The sequence below is a fragment of the Bos indicus x Bos taurus genome, chromosome 10 (genome assembly GCF_003369695.1).
Source record: "Bos indicus x Bos taurus breed Angus x Brahman F1 hybrid chromosome 10, Bos_hybrid_MaternalHap_v2.0, whole genome shotgun sequence".
Taxonomy (NCBI): Eukaryota; Metazoa; Chordata; class Mammalia; order Artiodactyla; family Bovidae; genus Bos; species Bos indicus x Bos taurus.
Genome location: NC_040085.1, coordinates 51698164 through 51725128, shown reverse-complemented (window position 1 = coordinate 51725128; position 26965 = coordinate 51698164). Strand labels below are relative to the sequence as shown.

The following is a 26965-nucleotide window of genomic DNA, read 5'->3' as shown; positions in this document are numbered from 1 at the left end:
TTTTGTTTCACTGGAATTAATTAACACAACCCTTCTTTAAGCTCCAGCTGCATCTGATGTCACTGTGCTGTGACACTGAAGAATGAAAACCAAAGGACAACTGGCTACTTAAGGAATTAAACTGACTAAAGTGAACAGCATGCACAGAGGTAGTTCTGGTGCTCTGACTGTGACTTTGTGTCTATATATTGACCACATTCTGAATAAAATCAAACTATATAATTTCAGACTTACAAAATCTTAATTGCCACCCAAAAGAAGAAATTTGCAAGCTGGAATCATGTGTAGTGGCACTATTTTACCCATATATATTTTATAACAATTAATTTGGCCTCTACCCATTCAGACTTATTAAATTTCACCAGCCTATAATAGTTACCTTAGAAAATCCTGAAAAATAACCAACAGATATGCAGCCCAAATAAGAATACGGGAGATGTTTAACGTTAAGAAAAACATTATTTTAAGAATCTAGGTTTAATATACAGAATGATATAGATTACAGTGGACTCTTACAGATTTTTTAAACTGGTACTATGTTCTTCTAACGGAGAAGGCAATGGCACCCCACTCCAGTACTCTTGCCTGGAAAATCCCATGGACGGAGGAGCCTGCTAGGCTGCAGTCCATGGGGTCGCACAGAGTCAGACACGACTGAGGGACTTCACTTTCACTTTTCACTTTCATGCACTGGAGAAGGAAATGGCAATCCCCTCCAGTGTTCTTGCCTGGAGAATCCCAGGGATGGGGAAGCGTAGTAGGCTGCTGTCTATGGGTTCCCACAGAGTCAGACACGACTGAAGTGACTTAGCAGCATGTTCTTCTAAATGACCCCACCATGTAGGTTTTCATAAACTCAGATGACACACCCTAATCCTTACTTTAACCAGTTAAATTGCACTCTGCATGTTTTGTCCACATCCTTATTAAACATGGGGCTTCCCTGATAGCTCAGCTGGTAAAGAATCTGCCTGCAATGTAGGAGACCCCGGTTCAATCCCTGGGTTGGGAAGATCCGCTGGAGAAGAAATAGGCTACCCACTCCAGTATTCTGGCCTGGAAAATTCCATGGATTGTATAGCCTATGGGGTTGCAGAGTCAGACATGACTGAGTGACTTTCACTTTCACTTTATTAAACACACCATAGTGGGAGCCCTGGCTTCAAGGGATAAACTGGACCTGCAAGACTCTGTTGGGCAATAACCGAGGAGGCAACTTTGCATGGTCCACAGAGTATTCCAACTTTCTTAAATATAAGGCATTGTTCTTGACACAGACTCAGAAAATTATTGGACCCAAAGAGGTACCACTTCTGCCCTAGAGGGACTCAATGTCTTCTGAAGAAGCTGGCCCCTAAGAACCCTTGCCCAGTTTCCCAACATATTTCAGTTGGAAGCAAATCATAAGAAAATATTTGTAAACCAAGGGGGTCTATTTGAAATACATTAACAAAAAGACTCCTTTTCAGACTTTTCAAGATCTTATGTCTCAGAGGTTATTTCCCAAGTTACTTAGTAAATGTGATTTTTTTTTTTTTTAATAACTGTCTCTGCTGTATAACTCTTTTCCCTTTAGCCTAAGTCAACTTTTTATTTCTAAATCCAACATATTCTGAGCAACCAGGCTGTCCCGTCATTAAATATGGATGCAGGAGCTTGGCAAATTTCAAATGGCTTTAATTAGTCAGGGATAGTCTCCTCGACTAACAAGAATAGGCAGGTACAGAAATGTGTTGACTTCAACACAACTTATCCCACTATATGATTTCCAAAATCCTGGAGAAGGAAGAGACCCACTGTCCTCTCAGGCTGGAGCTAACCTACTGCTTCATTCCCCTGGCACGCTGATCAATAACCTTGATCTATCTAACTCTCTAGTCTGGAGAATTTCCTTCTAGCAGGTTGTTGTGGCTGACACTCTAATATACCAAATATGTAGTTGTATTTAAGGATTTATTCCTGAGTGCTTTGATACTCTTGCATTTTTTTTTTTTTTAGTCCTTCTAAGCTCTAACTGGATTAATCTTCTTAACATTGATACGATAATCAAGTTTTTGCACCAATATTGTTATTGTAGAAAAATGGGATGTTCTATAATTATAGTCAGATGATTCACTGACAACTACAATTAGTTTCTTTTTAAAGGAACACACAAAGGCTTTTGATTCTCTTTAGTTAAACTGTCAAAAAATTGGACATAGTTATCATAGGGGATTGGTTGAATAATATGACTAATTCATGCAACATATTACTTGGAAGCATTAAAAAACACAGTATTTGAGAATATGCTTTGGTATTGTTGCTGTTGTTCAGTTGCTCTTTGCAACCCCATGGACTGCAACACACCAGGCTTCCCTGTCCTTCACCATCTCCTGGAGCTTGCTCAAACTCATGTCCATTGAGTCAGTGATGCCATCCAACCATCTTGTCCTCTGTCATCCCCTTCTCCTCCTGCCTTCAGTTTTTCCCAGCATTAGGGTCTTTTCCAATAAGTCGGCTCTTCATATCAGGTGGCCAAAGTGTTGGAACTTCAGCTTTATCATCAGTCCTTCCAATGAATATTCAGGGTTGATTTCCTTTAGGATTGATCTCTAAGGAGATCAAAACAGTATTGGTAGAGGAAAATGTTTAAAATATACTCTTTAGAGGAAAAAAATCTTGCTACAAAATACTCTTCACAAAATAAACTGTTTTGCTAAAGAAAATATACATACACAAGAAAACTCCACTATACTTACATCAACTATTAAAAGCATCTAGGACAATGGGATTACATGCAATTTTTTTCTTTTGTATTTCTGAATTTTCAAAGGTTCTGCACTAAACATTCATTATTTTCACAGTTTTTTTTGTTATATTTTTTAAAAAGCTCCCATAAAATTTTTTAATTCAAATTTTAAAAATTATAAATAAATAAGCTCCCAAAGTAATTTTGCAAGTCATTTCTTATGCTATTTCACACCTATTATTAGTAAAAGTAATGGAACATCTTTCACCACAGAAGACTTTCAATTAAGTTTTAACATAAGTGAGGCAGTTTTTCCCGCTGCCTTTAAAAATAGCAAAATGATTTACTGGGTCACTACTATGTGCCAGGTCTTCTCACATATTCTATTAAAAGTAAAACATTAAGGATAGCCAGGGTGGCGGTGGCGGGGTGGGGCGGGGAATTGGCTGAAAATATGTCAACAGTAATGTCATCTTACAATTTAAAAAAACTCATCACCACCACTCAACAAATACTCCAATTCCATCAACTCTTACTGAGCTTCACTAGGTGGCAAGAGGGAAACCACGTGTGGCCCAGCTGGTGCCAGTGGTGAAAAATCCTCCCGCCGATGCCAGAGACCAGGGACTCAGGCTCCGTCCCGGGGTTGATAAGAGTCCCTGGAGGAGTAAACGGTGACCCACTCCAGTATTCCTGCCTGGAGAATTCCACGGAAAGAGGAGCCTCGTGGGCTAAAGCCCATGCAGAGTCAGACACAACTGGGCAACTTAGCACACACACACACACACACACACGAGAGGGAAACATGGTGAACAAAAAACAGAGTCAAGTAAAGCTGGAACAGAGCCTCTAGCAGCAAGGTTGCTTCAGCTTCTGAGAGAGGGCTTCCACAGACCACCTGCATCAGAATCTCTTTTGGCACACTGGTGAAAAACAGATTCTCGGGACTCTCAAAATCACTGTATCAATTTCTGGAGGCAAGACCCAGAAATTTACATTTTAAAAAGTATTTCAGATGATTGCTACATATAAGAACTAAGAAAGTCTAAGAACTCCAGTGTTGTAAAACACCAAATCAAGAGATTAGAGCTAGAAAAAATCTTGAATGTCAGGCTAAGGAATAAGTTCATACTAATAGTAGGTGGGTCTTGAGCAAGAAAGCAGCATGTTGAGATCTGTGCTTTGGATCAGTACTGCTTGTTACAGCATGAGCTGAAAACAGAACTGGAAGCACCGGAGAACAAGGGATAGTGATTTATAACAACGCATCAGAACTTACCAAGAGAAAAATCAAGTGGATCCCATCCCTGGTGCCAAAAAGGGGAGTGTGGGCTGGGAGGAAGAAGCTCAGTAAGAGTAGTTAATAGTTGTTTAATCGCTAAGTCATTTCTGACTCTTTGTGATTCCATGGACTGCAGCCTGCCAGGCTCCTCTGTCCATGGGATTTCCCAGGCAAAAATACTAGAGTGGGTTGCCATCCTTCTTCAGGGGATCTTCCCAGCTCAGGGATCAAAACTGAGTTTCCTGCATTGCAAGTGGATTCTTTACTGTTGAGCCACCAGGAAAGCCTCATGAAGAGTTAATGATGAATAAATAAGATGATATGAATGCTAAAATGTTCAATTCCAAAAATACAGGTATGGAGAGGAAGATTTAGAGAAAAACTGCCAATGGTACTTTAATGTTATTTAATTAATGTATTATTTGAATTGTGGGCTTGTTACCAGACCAAGCCTTGGTCTAGATGCTGGGTCAAAAAACAGGTGAGAACCACTGAATTCCATGCTTTAAATAGATGAATTGCATTGTATGTGAATTATATCTCAATAAAAATTGTAATCAAAACAAGATATCTCCCTTGTCCTTACAATGCTCAGAAATATACAAGGAGATAAGACAACTGTAATGCAGCGTGGTAGGTGTCAGGACACAGGGGCATCTTAGCCAGACCGGGTCTGGGGGAACTAACTCACAAAGAGTAGAGAAAACCAGGCAAGGGGAATGCTCCAAAGCAGCAAGAAGGCACCTGGAAAGCTCCTGACTTCAAGTGAAGACCTGAATGCCCCAAGGGAAACACGAGCGACGAGGCAGTCCCAGGGTGAAGGTAAGTTAGGAAGAGCCCTGTGCATTACAGCCTCACTACTGGAAGCATGGCCTTCAATCCAGCAACACCGGCATCACCTGGAAGTTGTTAGTTGTCTCCGCCCCACCCCCACCCCCACCCCAGATCTTCGTCAGAATCTCCAATTGAATGAGACCAGGTGATTCAGATGGACACCAAAGTTTAGGAAGCACTACATCAATAAATTTATTCTCAAGGAAAAATTCAATGGGGATATCACTGAGGAATTTCAGGACAGAGAGTGATAGGATCAGATGTGTGCACTACATAAACATCACTCAGGTAGCACAATGAAAAACAGATCACAGGAAGTAAGACCAAAAATTGCTTAGGACACTACCTGGGGATTCAGGAAAGAAATAATAATAAGGATGAAAACAGAGTAAAAATAATACCAGGAAATGGAAACTGATCAGTTAGAGTAGGATGGGAATGGTGGGGGGGTGAGGGAGAAAGTCAAGATAATTTCTAAGTTTTTGGTTAGAGTTTTGAATTAGATGTTGATGCTATTCACCACATAAAGAATGCAAATAACAACAATCAGAGTGGGTCAAATTTCTTAAATATGTACCAGGGATTCCTGTAAGTGCTCTGCATTAACAATCTCATTTAATCCTCAAAAAAAAAACTATGAAGCAGGCATTACTATTATCCTATCCTAAAGATGGGAAAACTAGAATGGAGAAGTTAAGTATCGTACAGTGGCATGAAGAAGGAGGAGATAAAAAGATCAATTTTAAATACTTTAGGTTTGAGATGCTTCTAAAGATGGCCATAAGGCAGTTGTCTGTTGTTTATAGGGAGAGCAAGTAGGTCAGAAACAGATTTGGAAGTCATCGGCACAGGGCTGGTCCTGACTCATCAGGAGATGATCAGGCCACAGTGGGAGGAAGGAAAGGTCAAGGACAAAGCCGAGGAGCCCTGGTCTCTAAGGGGCAATAAGAGGTAGCTGAGCTTATGAAGAAGACAAAGCAGCATGACAGAAAGGAGAAAGACAGCTGTAACTGAACTGCTGCTGCTACTGCTGCTGCTAAGTCGCTTCAGTCGTGTCTGACTCTATGCGACCCCATAGACGGCAGCCCACCAGGCTCCCCTGTCCCTGGGATTCTCAAGGCAAGAACACTGGAGTGGGTTGCCATTTCCTTCTCCAATGCATTAAAGTGAAAAGTCAAAGTAAAGTCGCTCAGTCGTGTCCGACTCTTTGAGACCCCATGGACTGCAGCCTACCAGGCTCCTCCGTCCATGGGATTTTCCAGGCAAGAGTACTGGAGTGGGGTGCCATCGCCTTCTCCAGAACAGCAACAATAATAATTGCTAACGTTTCTAAGTGCATTAGTTCAGTTCAGTTGCTCAGTCGTGTCCGACTCTTTGCGACCCCATGGACTGCAGCAGGCCAGGCCTCCCTGTCCATCACCAACTCCCGGAGTTCACTCACACTCATGTCTATTGAGTCAGTGATGCCATCCAACCATCTCATCCTCTGTCATGCCCTTCTCCTCCCGCCTTCAATCTTTCCCAGCATCAGGGTCTTTTCAAATGAGTCAGCTCTTCGCATCAGGTGGCCAAAGTATTGGAGTTTCAGCTTCAACATCAGTCCTTCTGATGAATATTCAGGACTGATTTCCTAGGATGGACTGGTTGGATCTCCTTGCAGTCTAAGAGACTCTCCAGAGTCTTCTCCAACACCACAGTTCAAAAGCATCAATTCTTCAGCACTCAGCTTTCTTTATAGTCCAACTCTCACATCCATACATGACTACTGGAAACATCATGGCCTTGACTAGATGGAGCTTTGTTGGCAAAGTAATGTCTCTGCTTTTGAATATGCTGTCTAGGTTGGTCATAACTTTCCTTCCAAGGAGTAAGTGTCTTTTAATTTCATGGCTGCAATCACCATCTGCAGTGATTTTGGAGCCCAGAAAAATAAAATCAGCCACTGTTTCCACTGTTTCCCCATCTATTTGCCATGAAGTGATGGTACCAGATGCCATGATCTTCGTTTTCTGAATGTTGAGCTTTAAGCCAACTTTTTCACTCTCCACTTTCACTTTCATCAACAGGCTCTTTAGTTCTTCACTTCTGCCATAAGGGTGGTGTCATCTGCATATGTGAGGTTATTGATATTTCTCCCAGCAATCTTGATTCCAGCTTGTGCTTCTTCCAGCCCAGCGTTTCTCATGATGTACTCTGCATAGAAGTTAAATAAGCAGGGTGACAATATACAGCCTTGATGTACTCCTTTTCCTATTTGGAATCAGTCTGTTGTTCCATGTCCAGTTCTAACTGTTGCTTCCCTACCTGCATACAGGTTTCTCAAGACGCAGGTCAGGTGGTCTGGTATTCCCATCTCTTTCAGGATTTTCCACAGTTTACTGTGATCCACACAAAGGCTTTGGCATAGTCAATAAAGCAGAAATAGACGTTTTTCTGGAACTCTCTTGCCTTTTCAATGATCCAGCGGATGTTGGCAATTTGATCTCTGGTTCCTCCGTCTTTTCTAAAACCAGCTTGAACATCCAGAAGTTCACAGTTCACGTATTGCTAAAGCCTGGCTTAGAGAATTTTGAGCATTACTTTACTACCGTGTGAGATGAGTGCAATTGTGCAGTAGTTTGAGCATTCTTTGGCATTGCCTTTCTTTGGGATTGGAATGAAAACTGACCTTTTCCAGTCCTGTGGCCACTGCTGAGTTTTCCAAATTTGCTGGCATATTGAGTGCAGCACTTTCACAGCATCATCTTTCAGAATTTGAAATAGCTCAACTGGAATTCCATCACCGCACTAGCTTTGTTCGTAGTGATGCTTCTAAAGGCCCACTTGACTTCACATTCCAGGATGTCTGGCTCGAGGTCAGTGATCACAACATCGTGGTTATCTGGGTCATGAAGATCTTTTTTGTATAGTTCTTCTCTGTATTCTTGCCACCTCTTCTTAATATCTTCTGCTTCTGTTAGGTCCATACCATTTCTGTCCTTTATCGAGCCCATCTTTGCATGAAATGTTCCCTTGGTATCTCTAATTTTCTCGAAGAGATCTCTAGTCTTTCCCATTGTATTGTTTTCCTCTATTTTTTTGCATTAATAGCTGAGGAAGGCTTTCTTATCTCTCCTTGCTATTCTTTGGAACTCTGCATTCAGATGCTTCTATCTTTCCTTTTCTCCTTTGCTTTTTGCTTCTCTTCTTTTCACAGCTATTTATAAGGCCTCCTCAGACAGCCATTTTGCTTTTTTGCATTTCTTTTCCATGGGGATGGTCTTGATCCCTGTCTCCTGTACAATGTCACGAACCTCTGTCCATAGTTCATCAGGTACTCTGTCTATCAGATCTAGTCCCTTGAATCTATTTCTCACTTCCACTGTATAATCGTAAGGGATTTGGTTTAGGTCATACCAGAATGGCCTAGTGGATTTCCCTACTTTCTTCAATTCAAGTCTGAATTTGGCAATAAGGAGTTCATGATCTGAGCCACAGTCAGCTCCCAGTCTTGTTTTTGCTGACTGTATAGAGCTACTCCATCTCATGAAGTAAATATTGTTATCCCCATTATAAAAATGATGAAATTGAGGCACAGAAATGTTAAGGTCACAGAGATAGTGAATAGTGAATCCAAGATTCAAACCAGAATTCAAGTGCAGAGTTCATGCCTTGACAGCTATGATACACTCCCTGAGTTTCAGGTACTGGGAGAGGTGGAAGCCAAGGAAGGAACAGTTGTAACAAAGTCCTCTGAACAGTCTGGTCCATAGTAAGGCCTCAGTAAATATTCACCATTATTATTTGTTAATTGTACTGCCTTGGAATCATGCATTTATGCAAGTCACAGTTTTTAGAAGAAAGCAAATGAAAACTAAATAAGGTAAATTTCTATGTTTTAGTGGAGGAAGAAGAGCAAAGAACTTTCAAGGATGCTAAGGCTTCAACTCAAGTTTCCTATGTCTTCAATACCTAAATTTTCACACAATCAATCTCCAACCATATTTGTGGCTACCAGTCCTTAAAGTGGGCTGTTATACCAAGCAATGCCGGCAGGCCTCACAAACCCCGAAACACCTTCTATGTATGGAGTCCATTTTACAGTGACGTCTTTATCACTGGTGTGTTTTGTTCCATCCTAATTGCTTTAAAATAGGTGTGTGCTCAGTCACTCAGTGGTGTCCGACCTCTTGCAACCCCATGGACTGTAGCCCTCCAGGCTCCTCTGTTCATGGAATTTTCCAGGCAAGAATACTAGAGTGGGTTGCCATTTCCTACTCCAGGGAATCTTCCCAACCGAGAGGTCAAACCTGCATCTCTTGCGTCTCCTGCACTGGCAGGCAGACTCTTTACCACTGAGTCACCTGGGAAGCCCAGGTGGTTGTGCGGAAGGTCTCTCAGGTTCTTAACGGCTCGCTGAAGAAAAACTCATCCTCTGACCACTCCAGACAAATAGTAGTTTGCTCTAATTAGAAGGATATGCTGTTTACAAGCATATCCTTGTAACATATATTCATTTTGTTGGAAATAACATATATTCAGGTAGTTTTCAAGTTACAATGTAATTGTTTATACTTTAAGACAGCAGCTTCATGGGTTTGTTTGTTTTTTTCTCTTTTTAAAAATATTTCTAATTCTATTATGCTTTCTGACCCAGATTCACCCAAGATCAAGCAGAAACAGTGAATAAGAACAACAATAAGGAAAATTGTCGGAAAAAGTAAATAGTTCAGATTTCCAAAAGGATTAGTTTTTTTCAGTAAACTTATATATCCTACTCTAAGAGGATTTTTCCAAACAGAATAAAGGTACTGGATGGCAGAAGGCATCTCACAGAAATGGGACATCTGGCCATCCTAGCCCTGAAGCAACATATATAAAAAGTGCTATTTTTAAAATGAAATAAATATCAATACCCTACCCTGAAAAATCGTAAATGCCAACCCTTGCCAAAGAGATGTAGAGTCTGAAATTGACTAAAGCTTACTAATCCAAGCAAAGATTTATGTACAACAAATGTTCATCATAGTACATTTCTTTTTACAGTGAAAATTGGTGGTAGTGGTGGTAGTGTTCAGTCACTAAGTCATGTCAGGCTCTTTTCAACCCATGGATTGTAGCCTGCCAGGTTCATTGATCCATGGGATTTCTCAGACAAGAATATGGGAGTGGGTGGCATTTTCTCCTCTGGGGAATCTTTCCAACCCAGGGTTTGAACTCACGTCTCCTATACTGGCAGGTGGGTTCTTTACCAACAAAACCACCAGGGAAGCCCACAGTGAAAATAAATTATGGTAAATAATTTATGGTACACCTGGGTGATGGAATATTATGCAGCCATGAAAAACATTTTTAGTGAATATTTTATAGGACTCCCAGTGGTTAAAAGTCCAAGCTCCCAATGTAGGGGACATGGGTTCAATCCCTAGTTAGGGAACTAAGATTCTACAGGCTGCACAGCACAGTCTAAAAATTTTTGCTTTAAATTTTTTTAATAAAGGAATATTTATAATATAAAAATTATCTCAATATATATTAAGCTTAAAAATCATAAAAATACTAATATAAATAGGTAAAAGACTTAAAGAAGTAAATTAATGGTTGAAAATGATAATCTCTGGATGGTATAATTTGTTTTTACAAAATTTTCCTTTATGCTTTTTTTATTTTCTGAATTATCTATAATACAACATTCCTATAAGCAGAAGAGGTATTACTAAAAAGTCAATTTTTAAAAGTTTTTCCAATTAATCTCCATTTTTATTTTTAACTCTTTCCCACTTTTCCTACCCTAATCTAGGTCTCAAGATCTAGGGCAGTGGTTCTCAAGCAGGGGCAGGAGACCAGGGATTGCTCCCTAGGGAACATTAGGCAATGTCTGTAGACAACATGGATCGGTTGTCACAACGGTGGCTGGGGGTTGCTACTGGATCTGGCAGATAAAGGTTAGAGATGCCACTAAGTATCCTACAACACACAGGACATGTCCCCAGAAAACAGAATAGTGCAGAAGCTGAGAAATCTTTGTTAGAATGAAAACAATGAGTATCAACAGGAAGGCTGGGTTAAGATACAATATTAGCTCTAGTGGGTTTAACTTCCCATCTCCAAAATAAGATTTTAACGAATACACATTCTAAATCGATGAAAGTTTAATCCAGATTTTGACCCAAATTTATTACTATTAAGAAGTACTTTTCCTAATTTTATGGAAAATATCTCTAGTAGTTCTGCTTCCAACCTGAGCATGATGCTTAGCAAACTAGAAGATATTTTTCAGCTTGAGCATAGAGAGATCAAACTTGTTTAAAAGTTGTTTTAAGTACTGCTATAAAAAAATTTTAAAGAGACAGTGTATCCTTAAAGAAATAGCTGATTATCTTATTGTAATCACTCCAGTATGGTAAGATGAAAAATTAGGTTCTAACTAGTCTAGCCTAATTTAAAATTAGTCTAACACAATAGTGTTTGTTTAAAACACATAAACTCACACAAAATTACTTTCTAATTAGGACTGAATAAAAGATAATTTTTAAATCATCTACCTTCAAAAAAATTGAAGTATAGTTGATTTACAATATTATGTTAGTTTCAAGAGTACAGCAAAGTGATTCCATTTTATATTTTTTTCCAGATTATTTTTCATTATAGGTTGTTATAAGATACTGAATATAGTTTCCATGCTATGCAATAAATTCTTGCTACTTATCTATTTTATATATAGTAGTATATATCTATTACTCTCATACTCCTAATTATCCCCCTTCATATGCTTTATCAACATTTGCTGTTATGGATTCTCCAAGGCTTTTCTTTTAATTAGAAGTTACTCTCTAGGGGAAAGATAGCCAATATCCTCCCAGTCAAAAACCCTCCCATTCATCTGCTCAAAAATCAGAACAGGAGGCAGAACTCAGGCACTTTGGCACTTTTGGTGACTGATTCATAGTGGATATTGTTTTGTCTCTCTAGCACCATTCCTTCTGATGGGGAACAGCTTTCAGCTACCCCACAAGGTCTGAGTGGGACTATCAATCACAACGTCCTATCCTCCCTCTGGCCTCTGAGATGAGCAAGACTGGACTGCTCACTGCCTTCCTCCCCCATCACCTCCTCAGCACAGTGTCAGGAGAGGGCACATGACCACAAGCAAGGTCAGTCAGAAATGCTCCACCAGGCTCTCTTCTTCCAGGCCCAGAGCTAGACCATGTGGTTGGCGGGTGCCACTTACCACTTTTTTCATCCAGAAAAGAACTGTCCTGAGGATGAAACCAATGTCAAATAGCAGTCTGACATGAAAGCCAGTGACAGAGAATACCAGAGACCATGTCTGAGTCTTGAATCTAGCCATGCCTAGGCTTTTAGGACATCTAAGCAAATAAAATCCCTTTTGGCTTTGAGTTGGGTTTCCATCACTTCCAACTAAAACAGTTCTGGCTAATAAACTATCAAAGAGAGATCTGGAAAGTCTATGTGTCAGAACTATGATCCATGAATTAGCCAGACCCTTTCTATTATCTACATCTTAGCTGATATCATAACCTGAGACAATGTGTCTCATATGTCTAAAACAATGGTTAGATTAGAAATTCATTTTAAATGACTGTTTATTTCAAGCTCTAACAAGTATCCTTACTAAACTGGGATTTGATGTTATAAACTTCTAATCTTGATGTTAAATAATTCACTATTTTCCCAGTTTACCTTCATCTTTTTGAAGAGTCTGTCTTTTTATTCTGTCAAGCCTCTTCACTTCCCTGATCATTTTATTTCTCCCATTCTGAAGTTCCTTCAGAATATATTTATTAAATAATTATAAAATAAAATAAAAATATACCCCAACCATAGACACAGGATTCCTGGCCAACACAATGCATGTTTTTGTATGAGTGAATAGAGAGACAAAACTTTTCTTTTTTTATGTCCCCTCTCCCTCCAGTCCAGCCCTGTGCTCACATTTATGAACACAGTGGCACTTCAGACCAAATGAGGTAGATAAATGTTCCTCATGAACACTTAGGAGTGGATGACGCACTTCTCCCTTGATTTCAATCAAGTTTGCAGCTATTATTTTGAAATTAAAGCATAATCACATCATCCCTAAGTTCTACGATTGGCAAAAGGCCTCTGTGGAGACATTTAATGCAAATGGAAGCTGGTTAAAGAGACTTTCAACTGAAAAGGGCTTTAAAGAGACGTGGAGGCTGTCTATGGTGTGAAGAAGCCAGGGATAAGTTTCTGTAAAGGTTACAAATCTCTATCAGTACAAACCCAGACAGGTATTACAACTAAGGTCGATGGGGCAAGAGAACTGTTAAAGGGCTGAATTGACTAAAGGGCATTTTAGCACACTAATGACCTAAGGAAACAAGGCATCAAAGGCAAACACCATCAGTAAAGGTGAGGAATGAAAGAAAGATTAAATAAACCATATAAATTCCTTTCCATCTACTCCCTTCTCCCACTGTCGATGAAGTGCGGGTCTCTATATCGTTATCAGTATCAGTTGGGCTCCAAAGTGGAACTATAACATACATTTTTGGGGGAAAAAAAAAACAACAACACACAACTCTTTCCCCTGCCCCTGCAGGTGAGCCAACTCCAGTAAATGCTTTGAATAAGCAGGGGAAGAGAAGAACCCAAGAACCTAAGAACTTCTGAGAGTGACAGAAATGTTCTGTATCTTGTTTGTGATGGTGGATACATGACAGAATATCAAAACTCAAACTGTGCACTTAAAATGAATTTTATTACATGCAAATTATACATAAATAAAGTTGATTAGAGAAAGACAGAGACACAGAGGTAGGAGCCAGAGGGAAGGAAGAAGACAGTCTCCCAGGCTGACAAATGGAGAAAGTCTGGGAAAACCACTGTGGGACAGGACAGGCCCGTCAGAGTGGAGTGGGGCTGTCCACTTGGTATTTGACCTAGGGTCAGGTCTTATTCTGCAAATCAGCCAGGAGTTTATACTCTGATAATACCTCATACTTTGTTAAGAACTACCTAAACTGGGGACAAACAAAGCCAATCCATCCTCCAGTGGGCCATGTGCCTCTAGATTCTCCTGATGAATTTTGCTGCCTCTTCCACACTCTCAATAGGAACGTTATCCCCCTCCACCCCATCTCAACCTTTTGGAAGCTGAAGTTAAATCCCTGGAAGCCCATTCAGATCATCCTAATGCCCCCCTACTTCAAAAAGCACCAGGAATATATAAACTATTTATCTGGCAGTAACAACCCTCATTAAAATGGTAACTTTTTGGTAACCTTTTAGCCACTGGGCAATACATCAAACTGTCACACTTCAAGAAACAGTAACAAATTTCAAGAGGAAATCAAGACTATTCTGCTTTGCACAAGCAGTCTAAAGAAGTATTTCTGAGTAGCTTACAAGTTTCACAGAGTCAGCAAAACTTCGACATACATGAGAATTAACTTCCAATTTCTAAGCTAGAGCCACTGGTGTTAACTTACACTATTCCCTCTCCTTCCTACCTTGAATCTGCTTCATCACAGAGAACTCTCACACCTTCTGCCTGTACCTCAGTCTAGCAGATGTCCATCACTTTCCATTTTGTTTCCTCCAACAGTTTCCTTGGTTTCCGTGATGCCCAGCTCTCCTCTCTATTACTCACCCTGTTCAACATGCCTGAAAATGTGCTGACTTGTTTAACCATTTCTTTGTACTCTGCTTCTGTCCTACAAGTGGACTAATCATCCCAAACCATTATTTTCTGTTTCTCTCCTGTTAAAATATTCTTTCATGCATCTAACAAATACTTAATGAGCACCTACTATGTGGAAGACATTGTGCTAGGCTCTATAGGAGGTAAACAAACCTGATCAGCATCTCAGGGGGTTAACAGTATTGCGGGAGTGGCTTACATATACACAAATAACTATAATAAGATAAAATGTGTACAAGTCAGGCCATTGAGACAGAACTGTCAGCTGGATGTCAAGTGAAATTAGAATTAGTAAAGGAGAAGAATTGGACAAACAAAAGGCTACAGAGGTTTCCAACCATTAACAGGCCAAAGAACATTAGGAAGAAATATAGACAGAAGGAGCCTGACAGGAGACTTTAGAAAAGTGAATGTACTTGCCAAAGCCCCAAATCAGGGCACAATATCAGAGATTTCTGTTCTGCTTTAAGATATTGGAAGCAGTCTGAAAAATGCAATTTCAACACCAAAATATTAGAATTTCCAGGATTGATGCCTTAAAGGGACAATGGCATAGAACATAAAATTGGAACTATCCCAGAAAATATCTAGTCCATGTGGCTTTGGTAGGTATGAAGAAATACAATGGAAAAGGAAGATTACAGATATACAATCTATTGGCCTAACAGGTGTTTCACCTAAGGAAGTTTACTTGGCTTCTCAAGTTGGGGGTTTAGATAGCTTTTGCACTGTTAGAAAACTCAGCATCCTGACAAACTATGGGACTCCTAATTAAACTTGAGGTAATGCTGGCTATTCTACAGCATTTATGTGCTGCCTGTGGAGTCTGGGAACCTGATGAGAGGAAGACTGGGATGCCATTTTATTGCTGTTGGTGACCCATTCAGGTCTAATTAATAAACCCTGTTCCACAAATGCTGAATCCTTTGAAGTTGCTGAAAGTAGTTACAGGTGATGTCATGATTCAGATATCCACTGGCAAGTCATGACTAGCAAACATTTTTAAAGCCAGATATAATAAGATGTCCCAGCCCCCTGTGATTCTTTCAGGAACAAGTCAGGTGGATCTAAAAGCAAATCAACACACAACTGTGTGGTTATACTAAATCCTTGAGCTGTACATTTTAAATTGGTGAATTGTATGGTGTGTGAATTCTGTCTCAATAAAGCTGTTATTTTTACCAACAACAAACATGCTTTAATCAAAATGTTAGTTTCCAGAAATGCTGTATCCTAGGAACCAGGCTATTGCCCTGAAAATGTTTATACTGCTGGAAAAATTTACAAAAAGGAAGCCCTGCTAAATTGCTGTGACAAAACTATTATCAATGTAGCTAAAAAGAATAAACTGAACGATCTTTTGTCTTTCACTGTAATAGGAGCTGATTTGTATCACACATCTAAATCTGCCTTTAAGCTCTGAATGACATTATTTAAAAGGGCACTTTACAAATTTAACTGCTTTATGTTGAATATCATAATTATGGCATGTCACTATTATGTCTTTCTTTGTAGACTACCCCAGAACTTCCTTCCCTATAATCCTCTGCAAGGGAAAAATCCTTGTGTTTATCCACTGATATTACTTCTAATGATTTCCCTCTTCCTCTAATAATCACTACGCAAGCCTCTATCTCTAGACTCATTCCAACCTTCTCATGTCCCAACCTGTTCCCTAACTTCTACAAATAAATATCATACCAGCTGTCTGCCTGCTGCTGAGGCAACAGCAGGTTATTTATGCCCCTGGAGATTCAAATTGGGCCAAAAATAAAAGAAGCAGGCTGTGAGCCCTTTGAGGAAAAGGATGTGTCTTGTTCATGTGAGAACCCCTCAACATTCCGCAGGGTACCTGGCATTCAGGAGGAGCTCAATTAATAGTTCTGCCTGCCATTAAGCTAAGGTCCACTCACAAAAAGAATAAGCCAACAAGCCAAGTGACCAGATTATTCTTAGATACAAATGTATTTAGGAGAAGGCAATTAAGCTCAACTTCCTTATTGATGCCTAAACCAGTTTGTCTTTACAATGACTAGAGGGTGAATTTTAAAACAGATTGTGATGATGCCACTACCAAAGCCCCCAAACTTAAAATTTTAAAAATCCCAGGATCTTTTAAATTTTTTTCTTGCCAATTATTTGGGGGTATGGGGGGGCGGTGGTTGGGAATACAGATCCAAAATCCAAGAGAAACATATTATCCAACCAGTCTTGTTAAGCAGGCTACAAATAGGCAGGCAGCTGAAGGATGGACTCCTCAGGCAGTGAAGAATGGAGTCTATACAAAGTAATTGAGGAATATTTATAGACCCTATCTCTTCTTGTGAAAATGACTGATATTTCTTAGCACTTACCTCTAAGAAATGAGTTAATATGTATAAAGCACTTAAAACAGTACCTGACACATAGTTAGCTTTATATAAGTGTTTCTTAATGAAGTAAATTCAGATCAATTTCCAATTGCATTCAATCATATGTTAGAATCCACAATGCCTTAAGAATGACCAGGTTTAGGGAGAAGTTTCAATTGTGTAGTTTTCAAATCTGCAGCTGGAAACAAAGAGATCCCAGGATATGTTTCATGCAAACTCATTTCATGCTTGAAGAAATATACCTTATACTTGTAAAGAAATTCACAGGTTACAAAAGCAATCCCATCTATTATTAAGTTTGATACTCACAACAGCCTTGTGAGAGGCAGGGCAGGTAAAATTAACTCCATTTACAGATGAGTACACTGAAGTACAGAGAGATTAAGTGATTTGCCCAAGGTCACACAGTAAGTGAAAAGGCCCAGACTAGAAGAATCAAGGTCTCTGGATGCGGGGAGTGGGGGGCGGGGGGGTGTGGTCCAGACCTCTTCCTTCTATAACATGCTGCAACTTGGGCTTACTTGGGTCGTATTTGGAAGCAATGATTCTGGGACCATAAATGTAGACTTGAAATGCAAGACACAAATGCAAACTTGAGTAGTTAAGGCAATTCTGTTAACTGGCATTGGAGGTAATTAATAGCTGACAAAACACTGACCTACACAGGAGTGGTAGTATAAAATGCCATGACTACACAGAGTCACAAAGGGCACCACACACTGTCTTGACAGGTAAGTTCTCCAAAATATGCCATTCAGAGATCAGCAGCACCAGAGAATATTGGCATCAGTATAAGAAAGGAAAGGCTGCCAGTTCCCTTGAACTAAACCCAGAAGGAGAAGGCTCGCCCCAGCGGCTGGTGAAGACAGGGAGCCTAACAAGGCTCTGAGGGATTACACGCAGATTGCAAATTCCCAGCGACAAATGAGTATCCACCATCCCAGTGAAATCAGCTTGCATTTATTCGTATCTTCCCCAGAGGCTCTCCACCCCAGGGTAAGCAATCTGAAACCCGGCAACTAAACGTGAAAATCGACTGGCGACCGTTTGCAGGATTCCAAATCTCACAGAAAGGTTGGCTGGCGGTTCAAGTGGCACCGCATACCAACACAAGACGTTATTTTAAGCGCGTGTCCCTCAGGGAGAGACCGATCAGATCTACCAGATCTAGCATCTCCCACCAGCCAGGATTTTTCCTAAAGCAAGACTGAGAGCTGAGCAATCCTGACCCAGGCCCGCCCTACTAAATCCACAGGGGGCCTCTTTCCACTTAGAGACCCGCACTGCTCCCGGCCCAGAAGCGTGGCAGGGACCAGAGAGGCACCCCGAGGCAGGGCTGCCCCCGCCGCCTTAACCATCAACGCCCGAACGAGGAAGGCGCCCCTGCGGTTGACCCACGGGCGGGCAGGGACCGGGATTTTGAAAGGCTCGGAAAGGGGGTGGTGCAGGCGGGGCCTCACCGGGCCCCCGCGCCCCGGCCCCTCCCTGGCCTGACAGCCGACGGCGGCGGGTCGCGCGGCCCCCTCCCCACGGCGCGGCTCGCGGGGCGCCTTACCTTTGTGTAGAGCTCGGACGCGGCCATGGCGGGCCCCGCGGCGCCGACGCCCCCCGCCTGTGCGGAGGCCGCACCTCGCCTGGGCGGCCGCCCGCGCCAACTAGGAAGCGCCCCGGCAGCCGCTGGCTGGGAGGAGGGCAGGGCCCGGCCGGGCGGGGCGGGGCGGGGCGGGGCGCCTCAAGCGCTGCCGGCCTGCGGGGGGCTCGCCATCACTCCCGGGCTCGCCGCGAGCAGTGGCGCGCGCGCGGTGTGCCCGGGGTCCTCCGGGTCGCCGCCACAGCCACCCAGGCGGCCAGTGATGCTGCCGCCGCCGCCTCCCTGTGCATTATGGGAACGGGAGGAGGCTGCGCTCCGGCGCTGCTGCCACCGCGGCGGCTTCGGGTTCTCTCGGGCTCACGCTGCCTCCCAACGGCTGCGGGCCCCGAGCATCATCTGCCTGCCAGCCAGCGTCGCCGCCGCCTCCTCCCGCGCTGCAGAGCCCAGAAGCCCGCCCCAGGACACCTGCTACTCGCACAACCTTCCCAGGGGCGCGTCGCCTCCTGGATGCCCCCGACCCCAAGCAAGTACAGGACGGTGCAGAATAGCCCAGCCCCCGAGAGGGGAAGCGATAGCTGTGTCACTGAGGGTGGCCAGGTAAATGATTGCGACTCTGCAGGCTGCTTCTCCTGTGCTTCCCAGAATTTGTAGAGAAAGGAATTTGGGGAGAGGCTTCTTGGAAGGTCACAGAATAACCTAGAATTCCAGAAGAGCTTTGTTAGCCTTAGAGGTCTGGGAGTGAGCAAGAACTGGGAATCTGAGAGAAATAATCACCATGGTCACCCCGACTACTTCAGCATCTGCCACAGGGTCGTTTCGTGAAACCAAAGCATAGGGGGTTTTTAAACTATAAGTGCGCCTGGTACCAAGATGCCGCCATGGGGCAGCCCTGGAGCCTCCGCTCCTAGGCCTGCGCCTGCATAGCGGTCCAATACCCTTTGGTCCCAGCCTCTTTCTCTATCTAGTCGCTGTTATCCTTGCACTTCAAGCACAAGAATGTGACCCTTCCACTCCACCCACCATGCCGTCTTCTCCCCCTACCTCCTACACAGCCACACTTTCATTCCAGCTTGGCTAATCTCTGTATTTTTCACCCAACCTCTTTTTAGTGTGGCCGGCTTCCCTCAGTTCTTTGAACTCTTCAGATCAGATCAGATCAGTCGCTCAGTCATGTCCGACTCTTTGCGACCCCGTGAATCACAGCACGCCAGGTCTCCCTGTCCATCACAAACTCCCAGAGTTCACTCAGACTCACGTCCATCGAGTCGGTGATGCCATCCAGCCATCTCATCCTCTGTCGTCCCCTTCTCCTCCTGCCCCCAATCCCTCCCAGCATCAGAGTCTTTTCCAATGAGTCAACTCTTCACATGAGGTGGCCAAAGTACTGGAGTTTCAGCTTCAGCATCATTCCCTCCAAAGAAATCCCAGGGCTGATCTCCTTCAGAATGGACTGATTGGATCTCCTTGCAGTCCAAGGGACTCTCAAGAGTCTTCTCCAACACCACAGTTCAAAAGCATAAATTCTTCGGCACTCAGCCTTCTTCACAGTCCAACTCTCACATCCATACATGACCACTGGAAAAACCATAGCCTTGACTAGATGGACCTTTGTTGGCAAAGTGTCTCTGCTTTTGAATATGCTATCTAGGTTGGCCATAACTTTCCTTCCAAGGAGTAAGCATCTTTTAATTTCATGGCTGCAGTCACCATCTGCAGTGATTTTGGAGCCCAGAAAAATAAAGTCAGCCACTGTTTCCACTGTTTCCCCATTCCAGCTTGTATTTCTTCCAGTCCAGCATTTCTCATGATGTACTCTGCATATAAGTTAAATAAACAGGGTGACAGTATACAGCCTTGACGTACTCCTTTTCCTATTTGGAACCAGTCTGTTGTTCATGTCCAGTTCTAACTGTTGCTTCCTGACCTGCATACAAATTACTCAAGAGGCAGATCAGGTGGTCTGGTATTCCCATCTCTTTCAGAATTTTCCACAGTTTATTGTGATCCACACAGTCCAAGGCTTTGGCATAGTCAATAAAGCAGAAATAGATGTTTTTCTGGAACTCTCTTGATTTTACGATGATCCAGCGGATGTTGGCAATTTGATCTCTGGTTCCTCTCCCTTTTCTAAAACCAGCTTGAACATCAGGAAGTTCACGGTTCACATATTGCTGAAGCCTGGCTTGGAGAATTTTGAGCATTACTTTACTAGTGTGTGAGATGAATGCAATTGTGTGGTAGTTTGAGCATTCTTTGGCATTGCCTTTCTTTGGGATTGGAATGAAAACTGACCTTTTCCAGTCCTGTGGCCACTGCTGAGTTTTCCAAATTTGCTGACTTATTGAGTGCAGCACTTTCACAGCATCATCTTTCAGGATTTGGAATAGCTCAACTGGAATTCTATCACCTCCACTAGCTTTGTTCGTAGTGATGCTTTCTAAGGCCCACTTGACTTCACATTCCAGGATGTCTGGCTCTAGGTCAGTGATCACACCATCGTGATTATCTGGGTCATGAAGATCTTTTTTGTACAATTCTTCTGCTTCTGTTAGGTCCATATCATTTCTGTCCTTTATCGAGCCCATCTTTGCATGAAATATTCCCTTGGTATCTCTAATTTTCTTGAAGAGATCTCTAGTCTTTCCCATTCTGTTGTTTTCCTCTATTTCTTTGCATTGATCGCTGAAGAAGGCTTTCTTATCTCTCCTTGCTGTTCTTTGGAACTCTGCATTCAGATGCTTATATCTTTCCTTTTCTCCTTTGCTTTTCACTTCTCTTCACAGCTATTTGTAAGGCCTCCCCAGACAGCCATTTTACTTTTTTGCATTTCTTTTCCATGGGGATGGTCTTGATCCCTGTCTCCTGTACAATGTCACGAACCTCATTCCATAGTTCATCAGGCACTCTATCTATCAGATCTAGGCCCTTAAATCTATTTCTCACTTCCACTGTATAATCATAAGGGATTTGATTTAGGTCATACCTGAATGGTCTAATGGTTTTCCCTACTTTCTTGAATTTAAGTGGTGCCTAATGTCAGTCCTGGGGCTCTGGGATTTCTATCAAGAGCATCTCTCAAGGCTGGTGCCCTTGGTAGTGGTGTGTATCCTGCATGTGTATTTGAAGGAAGATCACTGATGGGACACTTGGAGCCAGTCCTCCCCTTACTCACTGTCTGTCCACAGTCTGCTCAGAGCTGCCAGAGGTGATTAACTACAGAGACCTGCAGAATTCTCTGTACCTTCCAGTTCTGAAACCAAATCTTTGGATCCCACCCTTTGTTTAAAAAAGAGAAAATCTACAGCTATGAGCAGTACACCAGGAAGAGCACTGGATTGAGATTGAAGAGATTTGAATTCTACCCCTCGCAGGTTCTCCATGCCTTGTATAAGGAGGGTAACCACTCTGTTTTCTCACCCTGCAGCTAGTAACCTACCTCCCAGGGAGTGCGCTGATGAAGGGGTTCAGGGTATACCACCTCAGGGTATGTGCTGCTTTGGTATAATGGCTATTTTGAGTTGGGGGACCTTGAAACACATCAAATACAAGAAAAATACTGACCTTCCTTCTTTTTCTCAAAAGCAGAAAATAAAATTTCTATATGAAAGATACCCTCCCTAGTACCAGAAGGAAAGTAACATTCTTATCTTCAAGGACAAGAAATCGAGAGCAAGAGAATTCTATACAAACAGACCTTGTTATAATTCTTATCTTCCTTTAGCCTCCCCACATTAAGTCACTTTCCCACAACTGCTTCTCTTTGTTCAACCCAATATAAAAGCTAGTAAGTTTTGTCACTGATGTGGGCCTTCATTTCCTTATGAAGGCTCTTGTATCATGTAAAGCAATATGAATCAGAATGATCTTCTTGCATTAATCTATTTTTTGTCAGTTTAATTTTCAGACCCAGCCAGGGATCCTCAGAGGGTGGAGGAAAATTTTTTCTTCCCCTAAACTGAAAAAAAAAAAAAAACTAAAAAATTAAGTGATATAGGCGTTAGTGAAGTTTTTTAGTTGTTTTGTTTTGTTTTTCCCCTGAAGAAACTAGAATTATGTTCTTCTAATTCCTGAACACAGGTGTTGAACCACTCAAATATTTGAGCCCATTGTAGGAGGAAGGTAATGAGGATGAGGAAGAGGAGAAGGGTTTTCTGCCCTGGACCTTACATTAATTCATTCAGGAGAATAGACTTAAAAGCTGGAAGAAGCAATCAGGAAGCCCTGATGGCTGACCTCCCTACCTTAACCATGTATATTCATAGTCCCAAGCACTCTGCCATCAGGGAGCAAGGGAAACCAGAAGTAGGAACAACTTCTGAGGGTTTAAGATTTCCCCCTCCCAAAGAAGTAACCAGAGTACATTTTATATGCTATTTTAAATTGATAAAGTTTTCAATTATTGCTTTATAAGGGGGAAATTTTTCATGTAGATTGTTTTCCAAATGAAGTGTCCAAATTATTGTGAAAAATCTTTCCTCCAAAGTATTTGTTTCAACAGACACTGAGAGCTACATTGTACCAGAAAATATTCTACAGGCTAAGGTTTCAAGGGTAAACAAAACAGAGGCTTCCCTGGCAGTCCAGTGGTTAAGACTCCTTGCTTCCAATGCAGGGGGTGCCGATTTGATCCCTGGTTGGGAAACTAAGATCCCACATGCCTAGGGGGCAAAAAAAGTAAACAAAACAAACAAAATCCCTGACCCCATGGAGGTGACATTTTAGTCAGGAAGACAGACAATTATAAAGTTAGAAAGTGAAGGTGATAAGTGTATTAGTTTGCTAGCGCCATATTAAAGAACCACGACCTGGATGTTTTAGACAGAAATGTACTGTGTGGGCTGGAGGCTAGAAGTCTCAGAACAAGGTACTGGCAGTGTTAGTTCCTGTTGAGATCTGGAAGGGAGACTGTTCCATGCCTGTCTCCTACATCCTAAAGGTTTGGCATCCTAGCAGTCTTTGGCATTCCTTGGCTTCTGCTGCATCAGTCTCTGTCTTCATCTTCATGTGGTATTTTGTGTGCATACGTGCTTCTGTCTAAATTTCCCCTTTTTCTAAGGACATGGTCATACTGGATTAGGGTCCACACTAGTGCCTTCATCTTGATCATCTGCACAGACCCTATTTCCCAATAAAATCTCATTCAAAGGTTGTAGGGGTGAGGACTTCAACATCTTTTAGGGGGCACAATTCAACAGATAACCATGTGCAATGGAGAAAAACTAAATAGAGAAGAGAGAGAAAAACTAAACAGCATTTTTTAGTCTGGTGGTCATTGCTTTACTCAAAGTGAAAAAAAAATCTATTAAGGGCCTGTCATGCAATAGCCCTGAAGACCATAAAGACAGAGATAAATGAAATATAGTCCCTGGCCTGGGAGCTCACTGGAAGAAGTGGCTGAAGGGGTAGGGGAAGGGGCAGCCTATGCTGCATGGTCACATAAAGTAGTAATTCTGTAACACTGGTCCAGCTCTAGAGGCAGAGTACAGTGTTAGTGGTCACAGCACTTTTGCTGGCAGTTACATACCCTAATATTTAATATCTCAGAGGACTATGCAGAGGCATAGGTGACCTTTGGGTGGGAACCTCAAAAAGTTAATTAAAAGATCCAAAAGATGATATAGACTGGAGTGCATGTATGGGTGTGTGTATGTATTCAGTCACTAAGTCTTTGCAACCCTGGTTGGGGAGGGAGTCATTTATTGTTGAAAAGATATGTAAAGGAACAGCCAGGGGGAACGAGACTATGAAGCAGAAAAAGCAGAGTGAAGAATAGACAAAAACTGACCTAAAAGCCTTGAAATTTGGAAGGCAGACATCAGGTGCGCCTGGATGCCCACCCCTGCACTTCCCTAGTTCCAGCCAGTTATCCTAGCTTCCTCTCACTTGGGAGCTTAGGCCTAGCCCCACTTTAAGGCTCCCCAGGCAAGGAAGATAAAAAGGATCGTACTTAACTCAAAAGGTACAATTATTTTTATTCCCAGTACCTATTACTCTAATTCTAGATTCTAATCTTGTGTTTCCTAAAATATCTCTGAGCTCTGGCCTTTTGTTCCCAGTCTTCTAGCCTGCGTGCTGACCACCTGCTATTGGAGCAGCCTCTGCATCTCTAAGCCTAGCTTCTTTCAGCAGTTGTTTGTTCTAGATCTTGAAATACTGTCTGCTCAAATCCATAGCACTCGCCTGCTTTATATTGCCTTTATCTTCCTGAATTACTTGACTTCAAATACTTATTAGCCACTCTCATTCTGTGCCTCCAGTAACCACTGACACACGTCTCCCTTCCATGTGGTAATGGTGAAAGTCCCTCAGTAGTGAAAATGACAGATCCCACACCCCTTCTGCCATGTAAGGATATAATGAAAAGACAGCCACGTATGAGGAAGTCAGCTCTCACCATATACTGAATGTGCTGGCACTTTAATCTCGGACTTTCTAGCCTCTGTAACTGTGAGAAATAAATTTCTATTGTTTAAAAGCTACCCAGTAATTTATGCTATTTTGTTATAGCAGCTTAAATAGGTTACGACACCTGGAAACCACAAACACCTGTATTTTATTCAGGTTTCCTTAGTTTTTACCTAGTGTCCTTTTTTGTTCCAGGCCTCTAGGATTGTGAGAAAATAAACTTCTTTTGTTTAAGCCACAGTCCATGGCACTTTCCTATGGCAGCCCCAGCAAAGTAATTCAGGCCCCCTTTCCACACACTTGAATAAAGTCACCATATGCAGCCCACACTTAAGGAGGGGAAAGTCATGCTCCACCTCCTTGAGGAGAGAATATCTCCACAAACCTGGAATTCTTCTACATGGATGATTTGTCTCATCACCCCATTTATTTGCTTATACATACAGACTCATGGATATTTATTTTACATTTTGAATTATAATGTTATACTACTTTATTTTGCTGCTCAAATTGCTCAAGTTTTGGCTATTGGGAAATTTCAGTTGGTACCTGTATCCCTTTCACATACTAGCCCACCCCCTCTATCATTCTGTGTAGGTTTGGGGTTTTTATTTATAATATTTTTAGCACTTTCTTTCTAGTAATACAAGATTCTACAAACTCATCTTGTAAACTCCCTGCCACAGTTCTAGAATCAGCCACTTCTCCAAAAAGTCATGATACATTTCATTGGAGAATATTAGAAGCTATGACCTCAGCCTTGTTGCTACAGGGGTATTATTGCTTCTAGACCTTCTCAACAACAGAGCAAGGAATTATGTGTATGCTAACCTGTGTGTGTAATGTACCCCCCTATATTAAACCAGAGTTCATACTGACATCTCCAACTCTATATCTGTTACCACCTAGATCCCTCTTGCCTCATCCCCTAGCTTATAAACTCTGCTGCTGCTAAGTCGCTTCAGTCGTGTCCGACTCTGTGCGAACCCATAGATGGCAGCCCACCAGGCTCCCCCGTCCCTGGGATTCTCCAGGCAAGAACATTGGAGTGGGTTGCCATTTCCTACTCCAATGCATGAAAGTGAAAAGTCAAAGTGAAGTCGCTCAGTCGTGTCTGACTCTTCTCGACCCCATGGACTGCAGCCTAGCAGGCTCCTCCGTCCATGGGATTTTCCAGGCAAGAGTGCTGGAGTGGGGTACCATTGCCTTCTCCATACTTATAAACTCTACTAAAGTGAAAAACCTGAGCCTTTTTTTTTTGAAGAGCAACTTCTGTGTGTATTGTCGTTGAGGGGTTCAGTGAGATAAATGAGGATATGGACTGGAAACTGGGTAGTGCCATAGAATTTTAAGATATTATTGATCAAATTCTCAGTCCTGTTTGTCCTCACATATTCTCTCCCTGCCTTTGACTGCCTGGTTCTGCCATGTAGCAAGATCGAATAGAAGTTATATCAAGAATTGAGTGACTTCTTAAACGGTATTTTTGATGGGAACGAAACGAACTTAGGAGTCAAGTCAGAAGGGATACGTAACTCAAAGCTTAGGACTATATAAATTTATTGACTTCTTGGGTATACTACCTGGCTGTATATTTAAGATCTTCTTTTACTGCTTCTAAGCATGTCAGATCAAAATGAATAAGGAGATTAAGTAAACTCTGAGGTTTTCACACCTTCAAGTAGAAAACACTGAAATGTTGTACTGAAGGAACACACCAGAAGGTATAATGGCATGTCATACTTGTGTTCATCTATCTTATTTTTGTATTTGGGGAAATTTTCAGCACTAGTCCTGCCTCCCTATACTTGCAAATCCTCTCCTCTTTTGCATCTTGCATGCAGTCATATGACCTATCCACAAAGATCAGTTTCACTTGACAAGACTTAGGTTACAGACGTGAGAAATATGGAGAAACAGGCTCTGCCCAGAACTTCCATTTGTCAGTGAAGGTAGTAGCAGAGAGAACTAAGTTTGGGAGACAACAGTGGTAACATCAGTGTTGAGTTCCTGGCTTGCGGTGGAGGTGGCAGCAGCTTCCGTAACAGGCCATTGTTGTATCATGTTTCTGGGGTTGTTCCTA

General features: G+C 42.0%; 1 protein-coding gene across 8 annotated transcripts in view; it reads right to left on the bottom strand.

The window, feature by feature from the left end:
* MYO5A (myosin VA) overlaps nucleotides 1-18602 on the bottom strand; it is a 205180-nt gene extending 186578 nt beyond the window's left edge. For 4 of the 8 annotated variants that reach the window (XM_027553986.1, XM_027553987.1, XM_027553988.1 and 1 more), the window contains exon 1: nucleotides 18442-18545. In XM_027553986.1, the coding sequence (XP_027409787.1) occupies nucleotides 18442-18468 (27 nt within the window). In that variant the 5' untranslated portion in view covers nucleotides 18469-18545. Of the gene's footprint in view, nucleotides 1-16912; nucleotides 16937-18441 lie in introns of those variants that run through there. The other 4 variants (XM_027553991.1, XM_027553989.1, XM_027553984.1 and 1 more) reach the window with 4 other exon arrangements.
* Between the last annotated feature and the right edge of the window lie 8363 nt (nucleotides 18603-26965).